Source organism: Acanthochromis polyacanthus, chromosome 9 (assembly GCF_021347895.1).
Source record: "Acanthochromis polyacanthus isolate Apoly-LR-REF ecotype Palm Island chromosome 9, KAUST_Apoly_ChrSc, whole genome shotgun sequence".
In the NCBI taxonomy this organism is placed as follows: Eukaryota; Metazoa; Chordata; class Actinopteri; family Pomacentridae; genus Acanthochromis; species Acanthochromis polyacanthus.
Genome location: NC_067121.1, coordinates 33,475,225 through 33,493,394, shown reverse-complemented (window position 1 = coordinate 33,493,394; position 18,170 = coordinate 33,475,225). Strand labels below are relative to the sequence as shown.

The window sequence follows — 18,170 nt, the reverse complement described above, 5'->3', positions numbered from 1 at the left end:
TTCACTTGTCCTTTTCACTTTAGCCTACCTCAGACTACACTCCTGCCATGATGAGAGGGGAGAGCATTGCCACACTATTTTCAAAGAAGCAAACTGATCGTTTAATTCTGTGAGTTTGATGTTTGTAACAGAGGTGGTAGTCAAAGTAAAAACAATTTACTATCTTATCATATCAACAGATGCCTTACACTGATGCTGCAGACAAACTGTTAATTTTAGCTTTTTAATGTAACATGTTGGATTGCAGTTTTTTGTGACAAATCCTGAATATTAAGTCATTTTGTTTTTAACACCAAAGGATAACACAGTTCTTTATTAAAAACGTTTTGATTACAAACTGCAATATTTTTGTCCTTAACTGAAAATCAGTGGATGCAAAATTTCCTTTAATATAGTGTACCAAAAGCTTTGGAGTTTAATGTTATTTTCATTAGAACTGCATCTAGTGATCCTGATCAGTCAGAAGTATTCCTGTAGAGTTGTGGATAAATTCTAAATTAATAATACATGACTACTTTTTTATTGTCGAAGTAACTTTTGTCTTACACTTAAGTAAAATAACAGATTATTATAACAACAATAATTAAACGTGGAGTTGTACTTGTAGAGTTGGTCTTGAAAAAGTAAAATATTAAAATGCCTTCTCCGCGATAACAACGCTCCGGTAGTTTGGCCCTAAAGCTTGCCGTAATGTTGCCGTCAACCAGCATTAACTGTTGCAGCACTTAGTCCACAGCAGAGGTCACAACAAACCATTCAGGTACAGTCATTTTTATTAATAACATAAAACATGTCGTGTATTTTTGTTGTACTGTCACTGTAGACCATAGAAAGAAGTTTACATAAGGTAGGTGGCGACTAAAAACGAGTCCTTGTACAAATGTCACTGTTCTATTAGCGCATGTTAGCATCATTAGCTAACGACATGCTAGCAGAGAAAACACCATCTGACTTGGTCGATGTATGTAATCTACACATTATCTCAATCAAGGCGTCTTTGATCTGGTTGATTACATTAGGATGGGTGAAATCAGTATCATTGACTGATAATGATACTGATTGTTAGTCGTTGATAACGTAAATCACATGAGTGCAAATTGTGTATTTGCCTTAACAGCAGGTAGCTTTAGCTTTAAATATGCATTACAGCAACAAATTCGTCTTATTTTAGTCGGAACAACGCCGATCTGATAAAGCAGACATTAACAAACAAGAGTATAATTTTGCAAGCATTGACTAAACCGTTAATTGTTCTGTTTCCAAACAGAAGTTGAAGACACTTCATAATTGTACATTTATTGAAAAAAACAACATTATTGTCACTTAATTTCAGTCTGGCTTTATGATGTTTTTATCTTTGTTTAACAAGTCCAAAGGACGAGGGAGAACTCTTTCATATAAGCTATATCTGATCATGTTTCAGTAGTGTAGGAGCTGATCTTTTTTTCTATGTTGTGCAGTGTTTTGGTTTTAAAATGAAACCCAATATTAGAACCAACTTTTACAAAACTACAGTGAAGTAGCCAAAGAGTTACGGAATGCACATATGTCTGTAGATTCTCAGTGAAGCAGATCATGGTTATCTTAAATGCTTCAGTGGAAAACAAAATGGACTTTTTCAGTTGTTGATCATAACTGGGGAGGCCTCTGGGCTGAGAGATGACACATCCTAAAGAATCAAAAAAGACAGTTTCCTTCTCCTTATGGCAATATGTCTCAAAAATAGTCCATTCTGCATGTGTGAAAATGTTTTATTTATTAATTATATGTGAATTTTAAGTACCGACAATTCAACAGTAATCCAAACTGTGTGTGTCATTTCGTCTTTCTCTGTTTACAAAAAACACAAGACTTATAAAAATGTCTCCCTTTAGATGAACGCATCCAGAAAATGTGTGATCAACTCGTCAGTTGTAGATAGTATTGAGTTAATTTGTCACTTATTTGCACTTGTTTTGTTAAAAATATATAATTGTTATGAGGCCAGAGAAACTTTAATTTGTATAATGAGTTCTCGGGCTGGACCCGAATATCCCGAATATTCGTTCGCTACGGCACTATCCGGATATTAATTTTGGTATCCGAATAAAAAAAAAATGTATTTGTATCTTTCTTAGTAAGGCCTTATTGAATGAATCAAGTCTGCATTCTAGGTAGGCCTCTTATGTGATTATCATTTTAATGTATGATGGGGGTCAAACGACAATCATCCTCTGTTTAGTTACATACCACAAGTAACAGCCCATTATCACTGAAGGACAAATGTTGAAATGTGAGATTATTTTCATGAAACATAAACAAAGGCATTTCAACAAGATTTTGGGTTGGAGTTTGTTTTATTCAAAATTTTAACACCAAGATTTTCATCTTCAAATATCAGCACTTGGTCCTTCTTTGATGACTTATAACTAGTATCAGCCCTGAAAGAACCATGTCAGTCATAGTAAATTGAAGAAAATATGTTTTTGTCTCGATGTAATAACTTTGAGCAAATGAACAAAGTCGTGGTCTTTTTTGTTGTTAACTGCAAATATATCTCAGTTGATTGATGAGAAGCAAATTGATCTTTACTTGCCTTCTAGAAAGGGTTAAACTTAAAAAAGGACTGCTAAATTGCCAATATCTGTTTGTATGTTCAGCATGGGAGGTGACCATGGACACAGCAAGTTGTCAATGCCAGACTGGAAACAATGGAAGGTGGAAGGAACACCGCTGGAGTTCACCCAGCAGAGGCTGGCAGCCAGGGGCCTCAAGGACCCATGGGCACGGTCTGTATTTGTACCTACATGCGAATACAAGTGAGATTTTTCTATCAAAGAAGATTCTGAGACCATCTTTCTGTCCTGTCAATCTCTCTCTCGACAGCAATGAGGCTTGGAGATATTCAGGCGGCTTCTCTCGTGCTGTGACTCTGTCAGAAGTTCTGCTGAGAGGATTCAAGTGGGGATTTGCTGCTTTTACTGTAGCTCTGGCTATAGAGTACACCATGTTCCCCCCAAAGAAGGGAGGCCACTAATGCTCATTATTGTCCCTCAAGACTGATGGAATCTAATGATATTCTGTATTTTCTGTTAAATAAATGTCTTTTTGATCACCACATGGTTCTTCTTACGCCTGATTTATAACACAACTGATTACACACATTTTGCATTAAGCTTTTACTGATAATGATGTGAGTTCCCTTAACAAATTATGCAGATACACAAAGTGTTGTTTATAAAATCTTGTTACTCTTGCTTCCTCTTCCTGGTCAGCCTTCGGAAGCATACTTTCATACACTTAACTGTCAGCGTTACAAAAACCAGCACGACAGTAACTAATAGTGCTATAACATCCAGACAGTAGTACTGGAAAAAGTTGAGGTCATGGACGGCAGCTTTGAGATGTTTCGCTCCTTTGTGTCGCATCACAAACTCTGTCCAGTACACTGACAGCTCCAGCGGGTCGAGTGGCCGATCATTATGAAGCTCGGACAGCTTCTGCAGATTCTCTTTATACCTGGACACAGATGGAGGGGAGGGTTGAAGAATATGACACTGAGTTGAAGTAGATGATGTGGAAAAAAGCAGATTCTGAAACTAAAGGTCAAAAAATCACACTGAGCAGCTTTCTCACCTGGTGTCATGAATGATGTCGTTCAGTCCCTTGAGAAGGCTTTCTGTCGTGATGGAGGTAATATCCAACATAACTCCCGCTCCTCTGCTCACCATCCTGTGTGCGTTGTCAGCCTGGTCTCCACCAAGTGGCACCATCAGCATGGGAACAGCGTGACACAGTCCCTCAAACAGACCATGTGAACCAGCATGAGTGATGAAAGCTCGAGCTCCCGGATGTGCTGCGATACAAAACATGCAGAATTGTCAGAAGTTATGATATGTGACATGTTATTTGTCAATTTTTACTAACATGCTTCATGTTTTAGGATGTGTTGCAGTCGACTCACAGACCTAGTAGTTCATTCTGAGGCACCCATTTCATCAGCCTCACATTCTCTGGTAATTTGCCAGGAACCTTCCCAGTGTACCTCCATACCACCTGTTAATGTAAAATAAATCAAAGGTGCAGTATGTTTAATATAGCAACAAGGAGCTGTTTACCATGTAAAGATAAAGTGTAGTGATAGTATCCTTGGCAGATAGTAAAGTCACACTCCCTCTGTGTGCGCTATAATGCCAGATTCTCTGTTATATGTTTTGGTAGATGAGCTGCACAGTTTGTGTCCGGCTCATGTCTCAGCCTGGGCTTGGGATCTTTCTGCGTGGTGTTTGTTTGTTCTCCCTGTGCATGCGTGGGTTTTCTCCAGGTACTCCAGCTTCCTCCCACAGTCCAAAAAGTAACTGGTGATTCTAAATTGCTCATAGATGTGAATGTAAGAGTGCTTGTTTGTCTCTATATGTGTAGCCCTGCGATAGACTGTCCAGGCTGTCCCCTGCCTTTGCCCTGAGTCCAGCCACCCCCGCAACCCTAATGAGGATCAAGCGGTGTATAGATAATCCTTGGATGTTTGGTCCACTGTTTCATTACTGGGATGGAATCCATATTGGTCCTCCCAAATCTAAAGTTCGACAATCGGTTGGAGCCTCCCTTCCAGCACATGAGAGTAAGTTTTCCTGAGGAGGCTGAGAAGTGTGATACCCCAGTAGTTGGCACACACTCTCCGGTTCCTCTTTTTAAAAATGGGAACCACCACCCCAGTCTGCCACTCCACAGGCATGGTACCCAGCACCCACATGACATTGTAGAGACATGTCAGACACGACAGTACAACAATGTCCAGAGCATTCAGCACCTTAAGGCGAATTTCGTCCACACCTGGTGCCTTGCCATCGAGGAGCTTCTCAACTACCTCAGTGACCTCTGCCACAGATATGGACTAAGATCCCCCCTAAGTCTTCAGGTTCTGCCTCCTCCACGGAGGACGTGTTTACCGGATTCAGGAGTTCCTTGAAGTCCCCAGTACGGTCAGCAGTTCTCCACCCCGACTGTACAAAGCCTGAGTAAAGCACTGCTTCCCTTTCCTGACACATTGAACAGTTTGCCAGAACTTTCTCGAGGCCAACTGAAAGTCCTTCTCCATAGCCTCTGCAAACTCCTCCCACACCCGAGTTGTAGCTTCCAGAACTGCTGTAGCTGCAGCCCTTTTGGACAACCAGTACCTGTCAGCTGCTTCAGACAACCCCCGAGCCAGCCAGGCCAAAAAGCCTCCTTTTTCAGCCTGACGGCTTCTCTCACTCCCCCACCAGCCCTGGCTCCAGGGGAAGGCCCCGGTATCCCTAATCCCGGCAAGATAGTGGCTTCTCCTTTTTGTGCTGTCATCAGAGTTTTTGAATCACTCTTAGTCTGGTCTCTCCCACAACACTAATTTGCCTTGGTAGACTCTACCAGGGACTAAAGCCGCGAACAACATTGCTCCCAGGATCACAGAGACACTCAAACTCTTCCACCGTGATAGGGTGACGATTCAACGGGGGTTTGTACACAAACTCTCTATTTGTAAATGAAATGTGAAGGGAGGAGAAGGAGGTGTGGTCGTTTGTTTTGATCTTGGTGTTCAAGCAACATCCATTGGTGCTTTAAACTTTTAATTGCTGCATTGATTTAGAATCCTATATTTTCTTGTACCTTTTGTGGAATTTGCCTGAAGGCCTCCAGGAAGACAGCGGTGATTGATTCCGGCAGATCTGACACCATGGATCCCAGAGTGAACACGATGAACCCATGCTCTCCTGACACCCAAGACTCCAAATCCTGCAAAAATATTCGCACACATTCAGACTTTTCTTTCACGAGCCTTTGTCTATTCATTTCTTAATCTTCCTGCTTTACAATTGGTGTTGCCTTTGTATTTTTCAATAGTAACTGGAATCTGAAATACACAGGTCTTACGTCAGGAAGACGATTTTTAACTTTGCAGTTGATGCCACCAACTTGTACCATGTTAGGCATGAGAGGGCGTGGGAACTCCAGTGTGAAGTCTATCCTGTTTAAACACAACATACCAAGATCTTTTCTTTCAGTGTGATCTGAAAAACTATTTGTACAATAGTTTGAGTAAGTCAGTGCTTCTACACGTTTATTCTTCTATGTAACCTTGATACATGTTACCTCATCAGCCATATATCAGAGTCTGACAGCACTTCAGCGATGCTCACTTTCTCTCCCAGGAACTGATGGGCGAGGTGGTCAAAGTGCCGATATATTAATCGGCAAAGCAGCGGCTCAAACAGGGCGATCTGTAGGTCAGAGGCATCAGAGAACAATAAACAAGTACACACCTCGATGTGTAGGTGCTTGTTTAAAGACAAGCTTCAGTTTAGCTGCATCAGTGAAATTTTAATAGCAGGTCATAAGTTTGAGATGCATGTGCAACAAAGCAGTCCAGGTCAAACTGGATGATTTACAACATACAGCAAAGTGGAGAGACGTTTGACCGATTCTGACAGGTCAAACAATGACCAAGGTGAGTTTCAGAATGGTTCATTTAATAGTAACAAAGTGTGCCCAGAAATGCATAAAAGTTGAAGCACCTCTCCTACTAGTTACTTTGCACTGCATAGCCTCTTGTCCTACTAAACACACCCAGGAGGTTTTATAGCCCAACCCTCTTAGCCTACAAAGCCCTTTTCACTCCAGACCTCTGCACCAAGGAACAATGAGAACATTTTACTTGGTTAATATTTCATTGGTGATTGTCTTATGGTTGTTTTGGATGTCTTTTATCTGTGCTGCATTAGATTTCTAGGGTTAAATAACTTAAAGAAAATGCAAATGCCAAGATAGTGCACAAATGCATTCAAGTTCAACTACCTGCCAGCCTACTTTACTTTATCCATTAAACAATATGCATAGAAAGAAATCATCCATCTATCTGCCCACCCATTCGTCCATTGCTCCACTTGACCATCCTCATCTGTAACAAATGAATTTCTGGAACAGATTGCTGGATTCAGTGTTTAAATGGGAACTCAAATGTCCATCATCATTTTCACTGAAATTATTTTTTTAGCCATGAACAGGGAAAATAAATCATACCAGGGTTAGGATTAGGTACTGCATTAGCTTACCAAACAAAATGGCCATTTAGGAAAGACATTTGTCATTTCAAAGAGTAAAGACTGAACTGACTGGATTAGCTCTTCTTTCTATGCATGAGCTTATCCCTGCATGTCTGGACCAAAGCACTAACCAAGCTGTTGAAAACTCTCTCCATGAAGGTCATTCGGTCCGTCAATCCACTGAAAAAGCGAGGCACGTACGATGGCGGGGATGGGCAGCCTGCAGCCTTTAAATCCAAGGAACATGGAATACCCCTCAGCAAGTTAACAGTGGGGAGACCTGAAAGTGTTTTAGCACCGACTGGTGAGAAAATGCAGCGGCTCATGAACACACAGATCATGAAAATGTGGATAAACTCACCTAATTTCCGAGCTATTAGTGAGCCCGTAGGCACCATGGGGTCTGTCAAGACGGCATCAAAATTCTATGAAGTGAAAAACTGGTGAATCTTCAAACAGTAAACAAAAACTTACTTATACATTCATACCCCACACATCAGAAGAATAGAAAGACATCAGCTGAAGACAGTTTACCTTTATTCTCTTGCACTCATCAGTGAGGGAAGGTAACTTAAAAGCATACTAAGGAACTTCCCACAAGTACAGTTTTGAGGCATATTTGGTTTTATTTAGGTGTTTGACATCCACAGTGGTGTATTTATCCAATATTTTCACAAAAACAAAGATTAAAAAGGCTTTTATCATAGTTTCATTTTCTTCATTTCCACCTCATTAATTAACACATGATCTCTCAAATTCATCTTGGGCCACTTGGAAACTTCAGTAGAGAAACTACACCATGAACACCTTACAGTATAGTGGATTCTAATGCAGTATCATCCCTGAAAAAGACTCGTCTCCACCTCTGTGACACAGTCTTAATGATTAACCTCAGAAATTCAGTTTAATTTTCAAAGCTTGAAATGCAACATGGAACTGTGCTCAATTTTAAAGTCGATCCTGATGGTGTTCAGTCACTGTATTTGCACTCACCTGCTGTGCCAGATGTGTGATGATACTGTCGTTGAACAACAGGCTCTCTGCAGTGACGTGAATCATGTCCATGATGGCCTGAAACTGTGACATTCGTGACTGCACCTTCTGCATGAAAGACTCTGTAGATTTTTCCAGCGCTTCTGTGTTTTTGGCCATCACTGAGTCTATAAGAGCCTGGTCATAAGGAACAGGATGGGTGACAGTGTCGTAGTGTTTCCCCGGGCCCATCCGCATGGAAATCTCAGGCATCACCACGGTAACACGGTGTCCGCGGCGGCCCATTTCCTGGGCAATGGCTTTTACACCGATCCAGTGACTCCCGTCCATCGGCACCACCAGCAGATTACCTTTAAAAGCTGAAGAACCGATGTCACTAGCAGGAACGGTGTCAGCGGTTTCAGCTTTTTTTCCCTTCACCTTCCCCTCTGGTTTGGGAGTTTCTGCCTCAGATCCCTTCTTCTTATCTGCTGCACCACTCACCTCCATTGCCGCGCTCAGCAGCAGAAACACAAACACTGCTGCTTTCCTCATTGTCTCTGTGTCTATGTCTGCAGCTCACTGAATGCAACACAAAGAAAACAGGAGGGAAGTGAGACAAAATGTTATAAGAAAATCCTTCCTTCTTTGCACTTTGAATGTTCCTGCAAAACTTCCTTCAGGCTCCTCTTGAGTTGTTCAATTTCCCCTATGAATTAACACTGCTTGTCTGTGCTCAAAGTCCTCACTAATACAGGAGCGACCGCCTCAGTCCTCAATACCTTGCAGCCAAAGGTCGTTGACAGTAGATTAGTGAGTCACACACACATAAAAGAAAATGCATAGTAACAACTTGTGTTGCACCTACGGAACTGGGGAAAAGTTTAGCGCCCAGTCGGTGCTTTTTGAATTGTAGTCATGAGAGCTTTTGTTTTTTTAACAATTGTTGTTTTATGCATTTGAGTCCTTTGTAAATTTGTTTTGGAGGTTTCACAACTGCACTGTTTTGTTATGCTGTTGCAAAGAGGTCCTGTGTCAAAATAAGGTCATAAAACTTACATTATTGTCATTAATTTAGACAGCGGTGCCTCTAAAATGGGGGACACGAGTGGCAACGCTCAACCCTGGACTCTCATTGGCCACCCCAGATTGAATAGATCTAGTAAGTTAATGCACTGAACTCCAATGTCTGAGTTTCATGAATGCAACTATGGTGTCCCAGTGCAAGTGACAGCAACATTAGAACAGCTACACCTATAGTAGTATCTAGTTGGCCCGCCCACAAAAACAGAGCATAGTTTGTGTGCCTTTAGTTGACAAAGGTACACACATAAACCTCTCCAAAACCACACAACATGGCTCCTGAATGGTAAATCTTGCCTATAAGGACAATGATAGGTTTTTTTAAGTCCTAATCTGCTGTAAAGTAATTATCAGTGTCAGATAAATCCTATAACTGTGGTGCTGAAAATTCTGCTGTCCCCAATGCAGACACACACTACTCACTAATTCACAGAGAAACTGTAAAAAACTACTTTGCAGATCAGCCATCCAATAGCACATAGGGCGTGTGAATCATAAAGGAGAGGGTTTGACTGATCAAAATATGTCTGTATCTGGTGTAAACAACATTATGGCTGCGTTCTGAATCACATACTGTTAATTTCTGTTTTCAAGTACGTACCACAGCTGCCCTCAAAAGGTGCCTACTGCACAACTTATAATTTTAAGGGTTTATTCCTCCAAAACTATTACACTCTGTCCTCACTCTTCAAGTTTTGAAGGTTTATTTCACCAAAACTCATCATAAAGGTTTATTCCACCCAAATAGTACTTTCTTAATAAAAAGATATGGATTTAAGTTTATTCCATCTTTTATTCCATCTACATTTTGTCCACTTTGTTGTAGATTTAAAGGCTTATTCCACCCAAATTGTGCTTTCTTTTAAAAGGGTATGAGTTTCCAGCTCTATTCCACCAAAAATACTACTTTTGTCCACTTTCTTATCGTATTAAATGTTTATTCCGCCCAAAATTGTTTAGAGGTGGATCTGAGAACCCAAGTGCAGACACAGATTGAGTCAAACAGATTATGGCTTACAGGATCTTTATTTAGAGGAGTGAAACATAAACCAGTACAGAATGTGGAACTAAACTGGGGGTGATACAAACCAAGCTCATGGCCTACACTTAATCTTAAACTCAAAGATAAACTTCATCTAATTTTACAAAAATCACGAAAATTAATTAAATGAGAAATTTTCTGTAAAAGATAACTGGCAATGGGAGGTTAACATCAGTAGATTCTGCTAAATTGAAATTCTCACAGGTGACATTTAAACTGAGCAGTGCTGTTTCTTCTGCTGTTCACCTGGCATAGCCCCTCTCTTTAACATAAGAAAATAAACAACCACAACAAGAAGGGGGGAAAAATCACTCACAGTCCACAGTCTTTACAAATCCAGGCTAACTACTTATTTACTCAAGTTGCTGTTGCAAACTCTTCATCCCTTTGGTTGATGGATGTGGGTGATATCCGAGGCATGCCAACCGGTTTCACCTGTTCTTCCTGTAGGGCTGACTTTGGGCTGTCTCCTATGTAGGATCTGGGCATGGAGTCAGCAGTTGGCATTGTCCATTGTTTTGGTCCATCCAGTTTTGTGAGAACTGCATCTCCCGGGCTCAGTGGAAGGAGAGTCCTCACGTCATTCCTGCAGTTGTAGAAGTACGCCTGCCTCTTTTTGGCAGTGGCATCAGTCTGCTTGATGACATCCTGGTTGGCACAGTTTGGGTTGAGGTTGCCCTGCAAAGTGGATACGGTTCTGGGTTTCCTACCCATCAACAGTTCCGCTGGGCTGACTCCAGTGGAAGTGGTAGGTGTGGCTCTGTACGACATCAGAGTGAGGAGGTGGCCTTCCTGTCTAAGTATTCCTTTTATAACCTGAACAGCTATCTCAGCATGTCCATTGCGCTGAGGATGATGTGGACTTATTGTAGCATGCTTGAAATGATACACTTTGCTAAACTCTCTCATCTCTGCTGATGTTAACTGGAGTCCGTTATCACTGACAATCACGTCTGGAATACCATGACCTGAAAATATGGCTTCGAGCCTGGCCACTGCCTGACTGCTTGGGGCTGTTGGCAGATGTAGGATTTTTAAATACCCTGAGTAATAGTCAGACACTATCAAATAGTTTTGCACAACATTTTGCCTTGGTCTGGATGGGATTAAAAGGCATAAGTCTCATCAGCAGTCTCTGACATCTGATGGGAACACCGTCTAGGTCTTTACTGTTCATAAGGGGAATGCGAGGCTTATGATCAGTTACAAGCCTGAAGCTATCAAGCATATAGGTATTTCTCAAAACGTCCACAAGCCCAAACCCTGGCCAAATACTCTTTTTCAAATTGAGCGTACCTGGTCTCAGTGTCGCTCAGGCACCTGGAACAGTCGACTATGGGCTTCCAGGGATTCCCGTGTTGCTAGAGTAAGACGCCTCCCAGTGCGAACTGTTGGCACCTGTTAATACCACAGTTGGCTTGGTGACATCGTAGAAAGTGAGCAGAGGAGCAGAGGCTAGTGTAGCTGAAATGGGAGACCCATATATTCCTGATGGAATCTAATGATATTCTGTATTTTCTGTTAAATAAACGTCTTTTTGATCACCACGTGGTTCTTCTTACGCCTGATTTATAACACAACTAATTACACACATTTTGCATTAAGCTTTTACTGATAATGATGTGAGTTCCCTTAACAAATTATGCAGATACACAAATTGTTGTTTATAAAATCTTGTTACTCTTGCTTCCTCTTCCTGGTCAGCCTTCGGAAGCATACTTTCATACACTTAACTGTCAGCGTTACAAAAACCAGCACGACAGTAACTAATAGTGCTATAACATCCAGACAGTAGTACTGGAAAAAGTTGAGGTCATGGACGGCAGCTTTGAGATGTTTCGCTCCTTTGTGTCGCATCACAAACTCTGTCCAGTACACTGACAGATCCAGCGGGTCGATTGGCCGATCATTATGAAGATCGGACAGCTTTTGCAGATTCTCTTTATACCTGGACACAGATGGAGGGAAGGGTTGAAGAATATGACACTGAGTTGAAGTAGATGGTGTGGAAAAAAGCAGATTCTGAAACTAAAGGTCAAAGACACACAAAGTCACACTGAGCAACTTTCTCACCTGGTGTCATGAATGACGTCGTTCAGTCCCTTGAGAAGGCTTTCTGTCGTGATGGAGGTAATATCCAAGGTGACTGCTGCTCCTCTGCTCACCATCCTGTGTGCGTTGTCAGCCTGTTCTGCGGTAAGTGGCACCATCAGCATGGGAACAGTGTGACACAGTCCCTCAAACAGACCATGTGAACCAGCGTGAGTGATGAAAGCTCGAGCTCCCGGATGTGCTACGATACAAAACATGCAGAATTATCAAAAGTAATGATATGTGACATGTTATTTGTCAATTTTTACAAACATGCTTCATGTTTTAGGATGTGTTGCAGTCGACTCACAGACCTAGTAGTTCATTCTGAGGCACCCATTTCATCAGCCTCACGTTCTCTGGTAATTTGCCAGGAACCTTCCCAGTGTACCTCCATACCACCTGTTAATGTAAAATAAACCAAAGGTGCAGTATGTTTAATATAGCAACAAGGAGCTGTTTACCATGTAAAGATAAAGTGTAGTGATAGTATCCTTAGCAGATAGTAAAGTCACACTCCCTCTGTGTGCGCTATAATGCCAGATTCTCTGTTATATGTTTTGGTAGATGGGCTGCACAGTTTGTGTCCAGTTCATGTCTCAGCCTGGGCTTGGGATCTTTCTGCATTGTGTTTGTTTGTTATACCTGGGTTTTCTCCAGGTACTCCAGCTTCCTCTGACAGTCCAAAATGTCATTGTTGATTCTAAATTATCCATAGGTGTGAATGCAAGAACGCTTGTTTGGTTTTATATGTGTAGCCCTGTGATAGACTGTCCAGGGTGTCCCCTGTCTTTGCCATGAGTCCAGCCGCCCTAATGAGAATCACATGGTGTATGGATAATGGATGGATGCTTTGGTCGCCAGTCCATGTATGTGAGTGCATGTGAACCCCTCCCTTGGAAACCATTAGGCCATTGGTCTACGCTGAACTTGAAAAATAATTTTCCAGATCATATTATCTCTGAACAACACACTCTTGCGTGAGAGATAATGTTTAATATATGTAGTATATATAAGATACTTTTGCCACTGATTTATGCGTTGCATTGCCTCTGGTCCATCACTTGTATGTGAAAACGGACATACATGGAGTGAAAAGGGCACGAGTGGTGCAAAGGAGAGACTGGTAAAATGAATACAACATTTCTCAAGTTAACAATTCAGTGTGAGTAGTTTACAGTCCTAGCATTGCCAAATGGTTGTGGTTGGATTATTTTTGTTTTTCCACAAACTCTGTTGCATTGATTTATGATCCTATATTTTCTTGTACCTTTTGTGGAATTTGCCTGAAGGCCTCCATGAAGACAGAGGTGATTGATTCCGGCAGATCTGACATCATGGATCCCAGAGTGAACACGATAAACCCATTTTCTCCTGAAACCCAAGACTCCAAATCCTGCAAAAATATTTGCACACATTCGGACTTTTCTTTCATGACCCTTTGTCTATTCATCTTCTGATCTTCCTGCTTTACAATTGGTGTTGCTTTTGTATTTTTCAATGGTAACTGGAATCTGAAATACACAGGTCTTACGTCAGGAAGACGATTTTTAACTTTGCAGTTGATGCCACCAACTTGTACCATGTTAGGCATGAGAGGGTGTGGGAACTCCAATGTGAAGTCCATCCTGTTTAAAAACAACATAAAAAGATATTTTTTCTTTCAGTGTGATCTGAAAAACTATTTGTACAATAATTTGAGTGAGTCAGTGCTTCTACACGTTTATTCTTCTATGTAAAATGTATACATTACCTCACCAGCCATATATCAGAGTCTGACAGCACTTCAGCGATGCTCACTTTCTCTCCCAGGAACTGATGGGCGAGGTGGTCAAAGTGCCGATATATTAATCGGCAAAGCAGCGGCTCAAACAGGGCGATCTGTAGGTCAGAGGCATCAGAGAACAATAAACAAGTACACACCTCGATGTGTAGGTGCTTGTTTAAAGACAAGCTTCAGTTTAGCTGCATCAGTGAAATTTTAATAGCAGGTCATAAGTTTGAGATGCATGTGTAACAAAGCAGTCCAGGTCAAACTGGATGATTTAGAACATTCAGTGTGTGAATGTGTGTGTGAATGGGTGAATGTGACGTATCTTGTAAAGCACTTTGGGTACCTTGCAGGTATTGTAAAGAGCTATATAAATACAGACCATTTACCATTTACCATACAGCGAAGTGGAGAGAGACCGATTCTGACAGGTCAAACAATGACCAAGGTGAGTTTCAGAATGGTTTATTTAATAGTAACAAAGTGTGTCCAGAAATGCTTAACTCCTAATGTAACCACTGTGAAAATCAAAAAGTTCAAGCACCTCTCCCACTAGTTACTTTGCACTGCATAGCCTCTTGTCCTACTAAACACACCCAGGAGGTTTTATAGTCCAACTCTTTTAGCCTACAAAGCCCTTTTCACTCCAGACCTCTGCACCAAGGAACAATGAGAACATTTTACTTGGTTAATATTTCACATTGGTGATTGTCTTATGGTTGCTTTGGATGTCTTTTATCTGTGCTGCATTAGATTTCTAGGGTTAAGTAACTTAAAGAAAATGTAAATGCCAAGATAGTGCACAAATGCATTGAAGTTCAACTACCTGCCAGCCTACTTTACTTTATCCATTAAACAATATGCATAGAAAGAAATCATCCATCTATCTGCCCACCCATTCGTCCATTGCTCCACTTGACCATCCTCATCTGTAACAAATGAATTTCTGGAACAGATTGCTGGATTCAGTGTTTAAATGGGAACTCAAATGTTCTTTGAGCTGCTATCATCACTTTGACTGTAGTTCTTATTTTTTAAAAAACATAAATAGGGAAAGTAAATTATACACGTGCACACACACACATATACTTGCAGATTATATCTATATATATACCGGGCTTTGCAAAAGTTCTGTTACACGGTTTCATGATCTTTAGAGACGTTTACATGTCGGAGTGAAAAATTCCATTAAATAAACTGAAAGTGTTGCCTTATAGGCAGGTGTCCTTAAAACATTTTTTTTCTCCGGTGAAGTTGTATCAAGATGGAAGTCAAAAGAGTTGAGATATCTGCTCTCCTTCATGCTGGCCACAACAAGTCTGACAGAGCCAAGCAGCTGAACATCAGCCGGATGACCGTCCACAGAGTCATGGAGAGGCTCTGTGGAGAGAATAGTGAAGACCTGAAAGATCTTCACCATTCTTGAGCCTCTCCGCAACTCTGTGGACGGTCATCCGGCTGATGTTCAGCACAAAGGAGAGCAGATATCTCAACTCTTTTGACTTCCATCTTGATACAACTTCACCGGAGAAAAAAATTGTATTAAGGACACCTGCCTATAAGGTAGAACTTTCAGTTTATTTAATGGAATTTTTCACTCCGACATGTAAACGTCTCTAAAGATCATGACACCGAGTGTAACAGAACTTTTGCAAAGCCCAGTATAATATATATGCCTCCAAATATATATGTTATATGTTATAAAATCTGCAAGTACGGCATTAGTTTACCAAATAAAATAGCCACCTGGGCAACACCATTTATCATTTCAAAGAGTAAAGACTGAAGTGACTGGATTAGCTCTTCTTTCTATGCATGAGCTTATCCCTGCATGTCTGGACCAAAGCACTAACCAAGCTGTTGAAAACTCTCTCCATGAAGGTCATTCGGTCCGTCAATCCACTGGCAAAGCGAGGCACGTACGATGGCGGGGATGGGCAGCCTGCAGCCTTTAAATCCAAGGAACATGGAATACCCCTCAGCAAGTTAACAGTGGGGAGACCTGAAAGTGTTTTAGCACCGACTGGTGAGAAAATGTTGCAATGCATGAACACACAGATAATTCAAATGTGAATAAACTCACCTAATTTCCGAGCTATTAGTGAGCCCGTAGGCACCATAGGGTCTGTCAAGACGGCATCAAAATTCTATGAAGTGAAAAACTGGTGAATCTTCAAGCAGTAAACAAGAACTTACTTCGTACATGACACATCAGAAGAATAGAAAGAGACGAGCTGAAGAAAGTTTACCACTTTGCTCTTGCACTCATCAGTGAGGAAAGGTAATTTAAAAGCATACTAAGGAACTTCCCACCAGTACAGTTTTGAGGCATATTTGGTTTCATCTAAGCGTTTGACATCTGTAGTGGTGTATTTATCCAATATTTCCTATAAGAGCAAAGATTTTTTATCAGAGAATTTCATTTTCTTCTTCAGCACCTCATTAATCAACACATGATCCTCCAAATTCATCTTGAGACACACTGGAAGGGCCAGACCTCCACATTAGGAGCCAGCGAATTAAAATTCCTATACGTGTGTACATCGATCAGCAACAACATTAAAGCCAGGTCAAGTGAACAACAGTAATAAATCTACACAATGTTGCATCAGGATTAACAATATAATAAGATTGGACATTATTAATATCATCATATAACAATATTTTTCTGTTAAATAAGTATTCTTTCTTTTGGTATTTTACCTGACACTACTTTTATCTTTACTTTTAAGATTGTTTATGCAGGATTTTAACATGCAATGGCATATTTGACACTATAGTATTGATACCGTAACGCACTGATATGTTGTTGATGTTGCGGTTTCGATGTTTCTTCTTCAGCTCAAGATTCATATAGTGTCAGTGAATGTGCCATGTTTGGTTGGCTCACTTCTGATTGGTTGAGAGTCAGCAGTGTGTGTGTGCTTAATGGGAGAGAGAGCTGAGAATGGCGGCTAGTTCTGGAGCTAAATTCAGGGTTTTCATAGTTATTTTGGGATTGGCTACGGCCCACAGTAGCCTGTGTTAAGGTTTTAATAAACGTTCAGAAAATTAGATAAGGTCTCGCTCATCTATCACAGCGGGTCATTCCAATATTTTTACCGAATAAGGATGTGCATACTTCTTCTGCAACTGTTCAAATTTTAGTAGATAAACTACACCATGAACACCTTACAGTATAGTGGATTCTAAAGCAGCAACATCCCTGAAAAAGACTCGTCTCCACCTCTGTGACACAGTCTTATGATTAACCTCAGAAATTCATTTTAATTTGCAAAGCTTGAAATGCAACATGGAACTGTGCTCAATTTTAAAGTCGATCCTGATGGTGTTCAGTCACTGTCTTTGCACTCACCTGCTGTGCCAGATGTGTGATGATACTGTCATTGAACAGCAGGGTCTCTGCAGTGATGTGAATCGCGTCCATGATGGCCTGAAACTGTGACATTTTTGACTGTACCTGCTGCATGAAAGACTCTGCAGATTTTTCCAGTGCTTCTGTGTTTTTGGCCATCACTGAGTCTACGTAAGCCTGGTCATAAGGAACAGGAAAGGTCACAGTGTTGTAGTGTTTCCCCGGGCCCATCTGCATGGAAATCTCAGGCATCACCACGGTAACACGGTGTCCGCGGCGGCCCATTTCCTGGGCAATGGCTTTTACACCGATCCAGTGACTCCCGTCCATTGGCACCACCAGCAGATTACCTTTAAAAGCTGAAGAACCGATGTCACTAGCAGGAACGGTGTCAGCGGTTTCAGCTTTTTTTTCCTTCACCTTCCCCTCTGGTTTGGGAGTTTCTGCCTCAGATCCCTTCTTCTTATCTGCTGCACCACTCACCTCCATAGCCGCGCTCAGCAGCAGAAACATAAACACTGCTGCTTTCCTCATTGTTCTGTCTCTGTGGATAAAACAGGAGGAAAGGGAGACAAAATGTCATTAGAAAATACTTCCTCCTTTGCGCTTTGAATGTTCCTGCAAAACTTCCTTCAGGCTCCTCTTGAATGAGTTGGTCAATGCCTCTATGAATTAACAGTGCTTGTATGTGCTCAGAGTCCTTAGTAATACAGGAGCGACAACCTCAGTCCTAAATACCTTGCAGCCAAAGGTCATTGACAGTGGATTAGTGAGTCACACACACATCAAAGAAAATGCAGA

At 41.2% G+C, this 18,170-nt stretch overlaps 2 protein-coding genes across 10 annotated transcripts; one reads left to right on the top strand and one right to left on the bottom strand.

Moving 5' to 3' along the window:
- Positions 1 to 629: 629 nt before the first annotated feature.
- Positions 630 to 3,097, top strand: ndufb3 (NADH:ubiquinone oxidoreductase subunit B3). The gene is made up of 3 exons (XM_022207615.2): positions 630 to 760; positions 2,640 to 2,768; positions 2,866 to 3,097. Exons 2-3 carry the CDS (start codon positions 2,641 to 2,643, stop codon positions 3,014 to 3,016), a joined length of 279 nt encoding a protein of 92 aa, XP_022063307.1. The 5' UTR covers positions 630 to 760; position 2,640; the 3' UTR covers positions 3,017 to 3,097.
- Positions 3,098 to 3,208: 111 nt separating this feature from the next.
- LOC110960390 (UDP-glucuronosyltransferase-like) lies at positions 3,209 to 18,082 on the bottom strand. Of its 9 annotated transcripts, none has more exons than XM_051953499.1 (10): positions 17,475 to 18,080; positions 8,049 to 8,153; positions 7,417 to 7,480; positions 7,187 to 7,335; positions 6,106 to 6,233; positions 5,887 to 5,980; positions 5,623 to 5,748; positions 3,948 to 4,035; positions 3,616 to 3,835; positions 3,209 to 3,498 (listed from the first exon to the last, which is right to left on the bottom strand). In XM_051953499.1, exons 1-10 carry the CDS (start codon positions 17,901 to 17,903, stop codon positions 3,228 to 3,230), a joined length of 1,674 nt encoding a protein of 557 aa, XP_051809459.1. In that variant the 5' UTR covers positions 17,904 to 18,080; the 3' UTR covers positions 3,209 to 3,227. The 9 variants fall into 9 exon arrangements, with proteins under 9 accessions (XP_051809459.1, XP_051809457.1, XP_051809462.1 ...); XM_051953497.1 differs by having other exon boundaries at positions 8,049 to 8,531; positions 17,853 to 18,079; XM_051953502.1 differs by lacking the exons at positions 5,887 to 5,980; positions 6,106 to 6,233; positions 7,187 to 7,335; positions 7,417 to 7,480; positions 8,049 to 8,153 and adding exons at positions 13,778 to 13,871; positions 13,997 to 14,124; positions 15,868 to 16,016; positions 16,098 to 16,161 and having other exon boundaries at positions 17,370 to 18,081.
- Between the last annotated feature and the right edge of the window lie 88 nt (positions 18,083 to 18,170).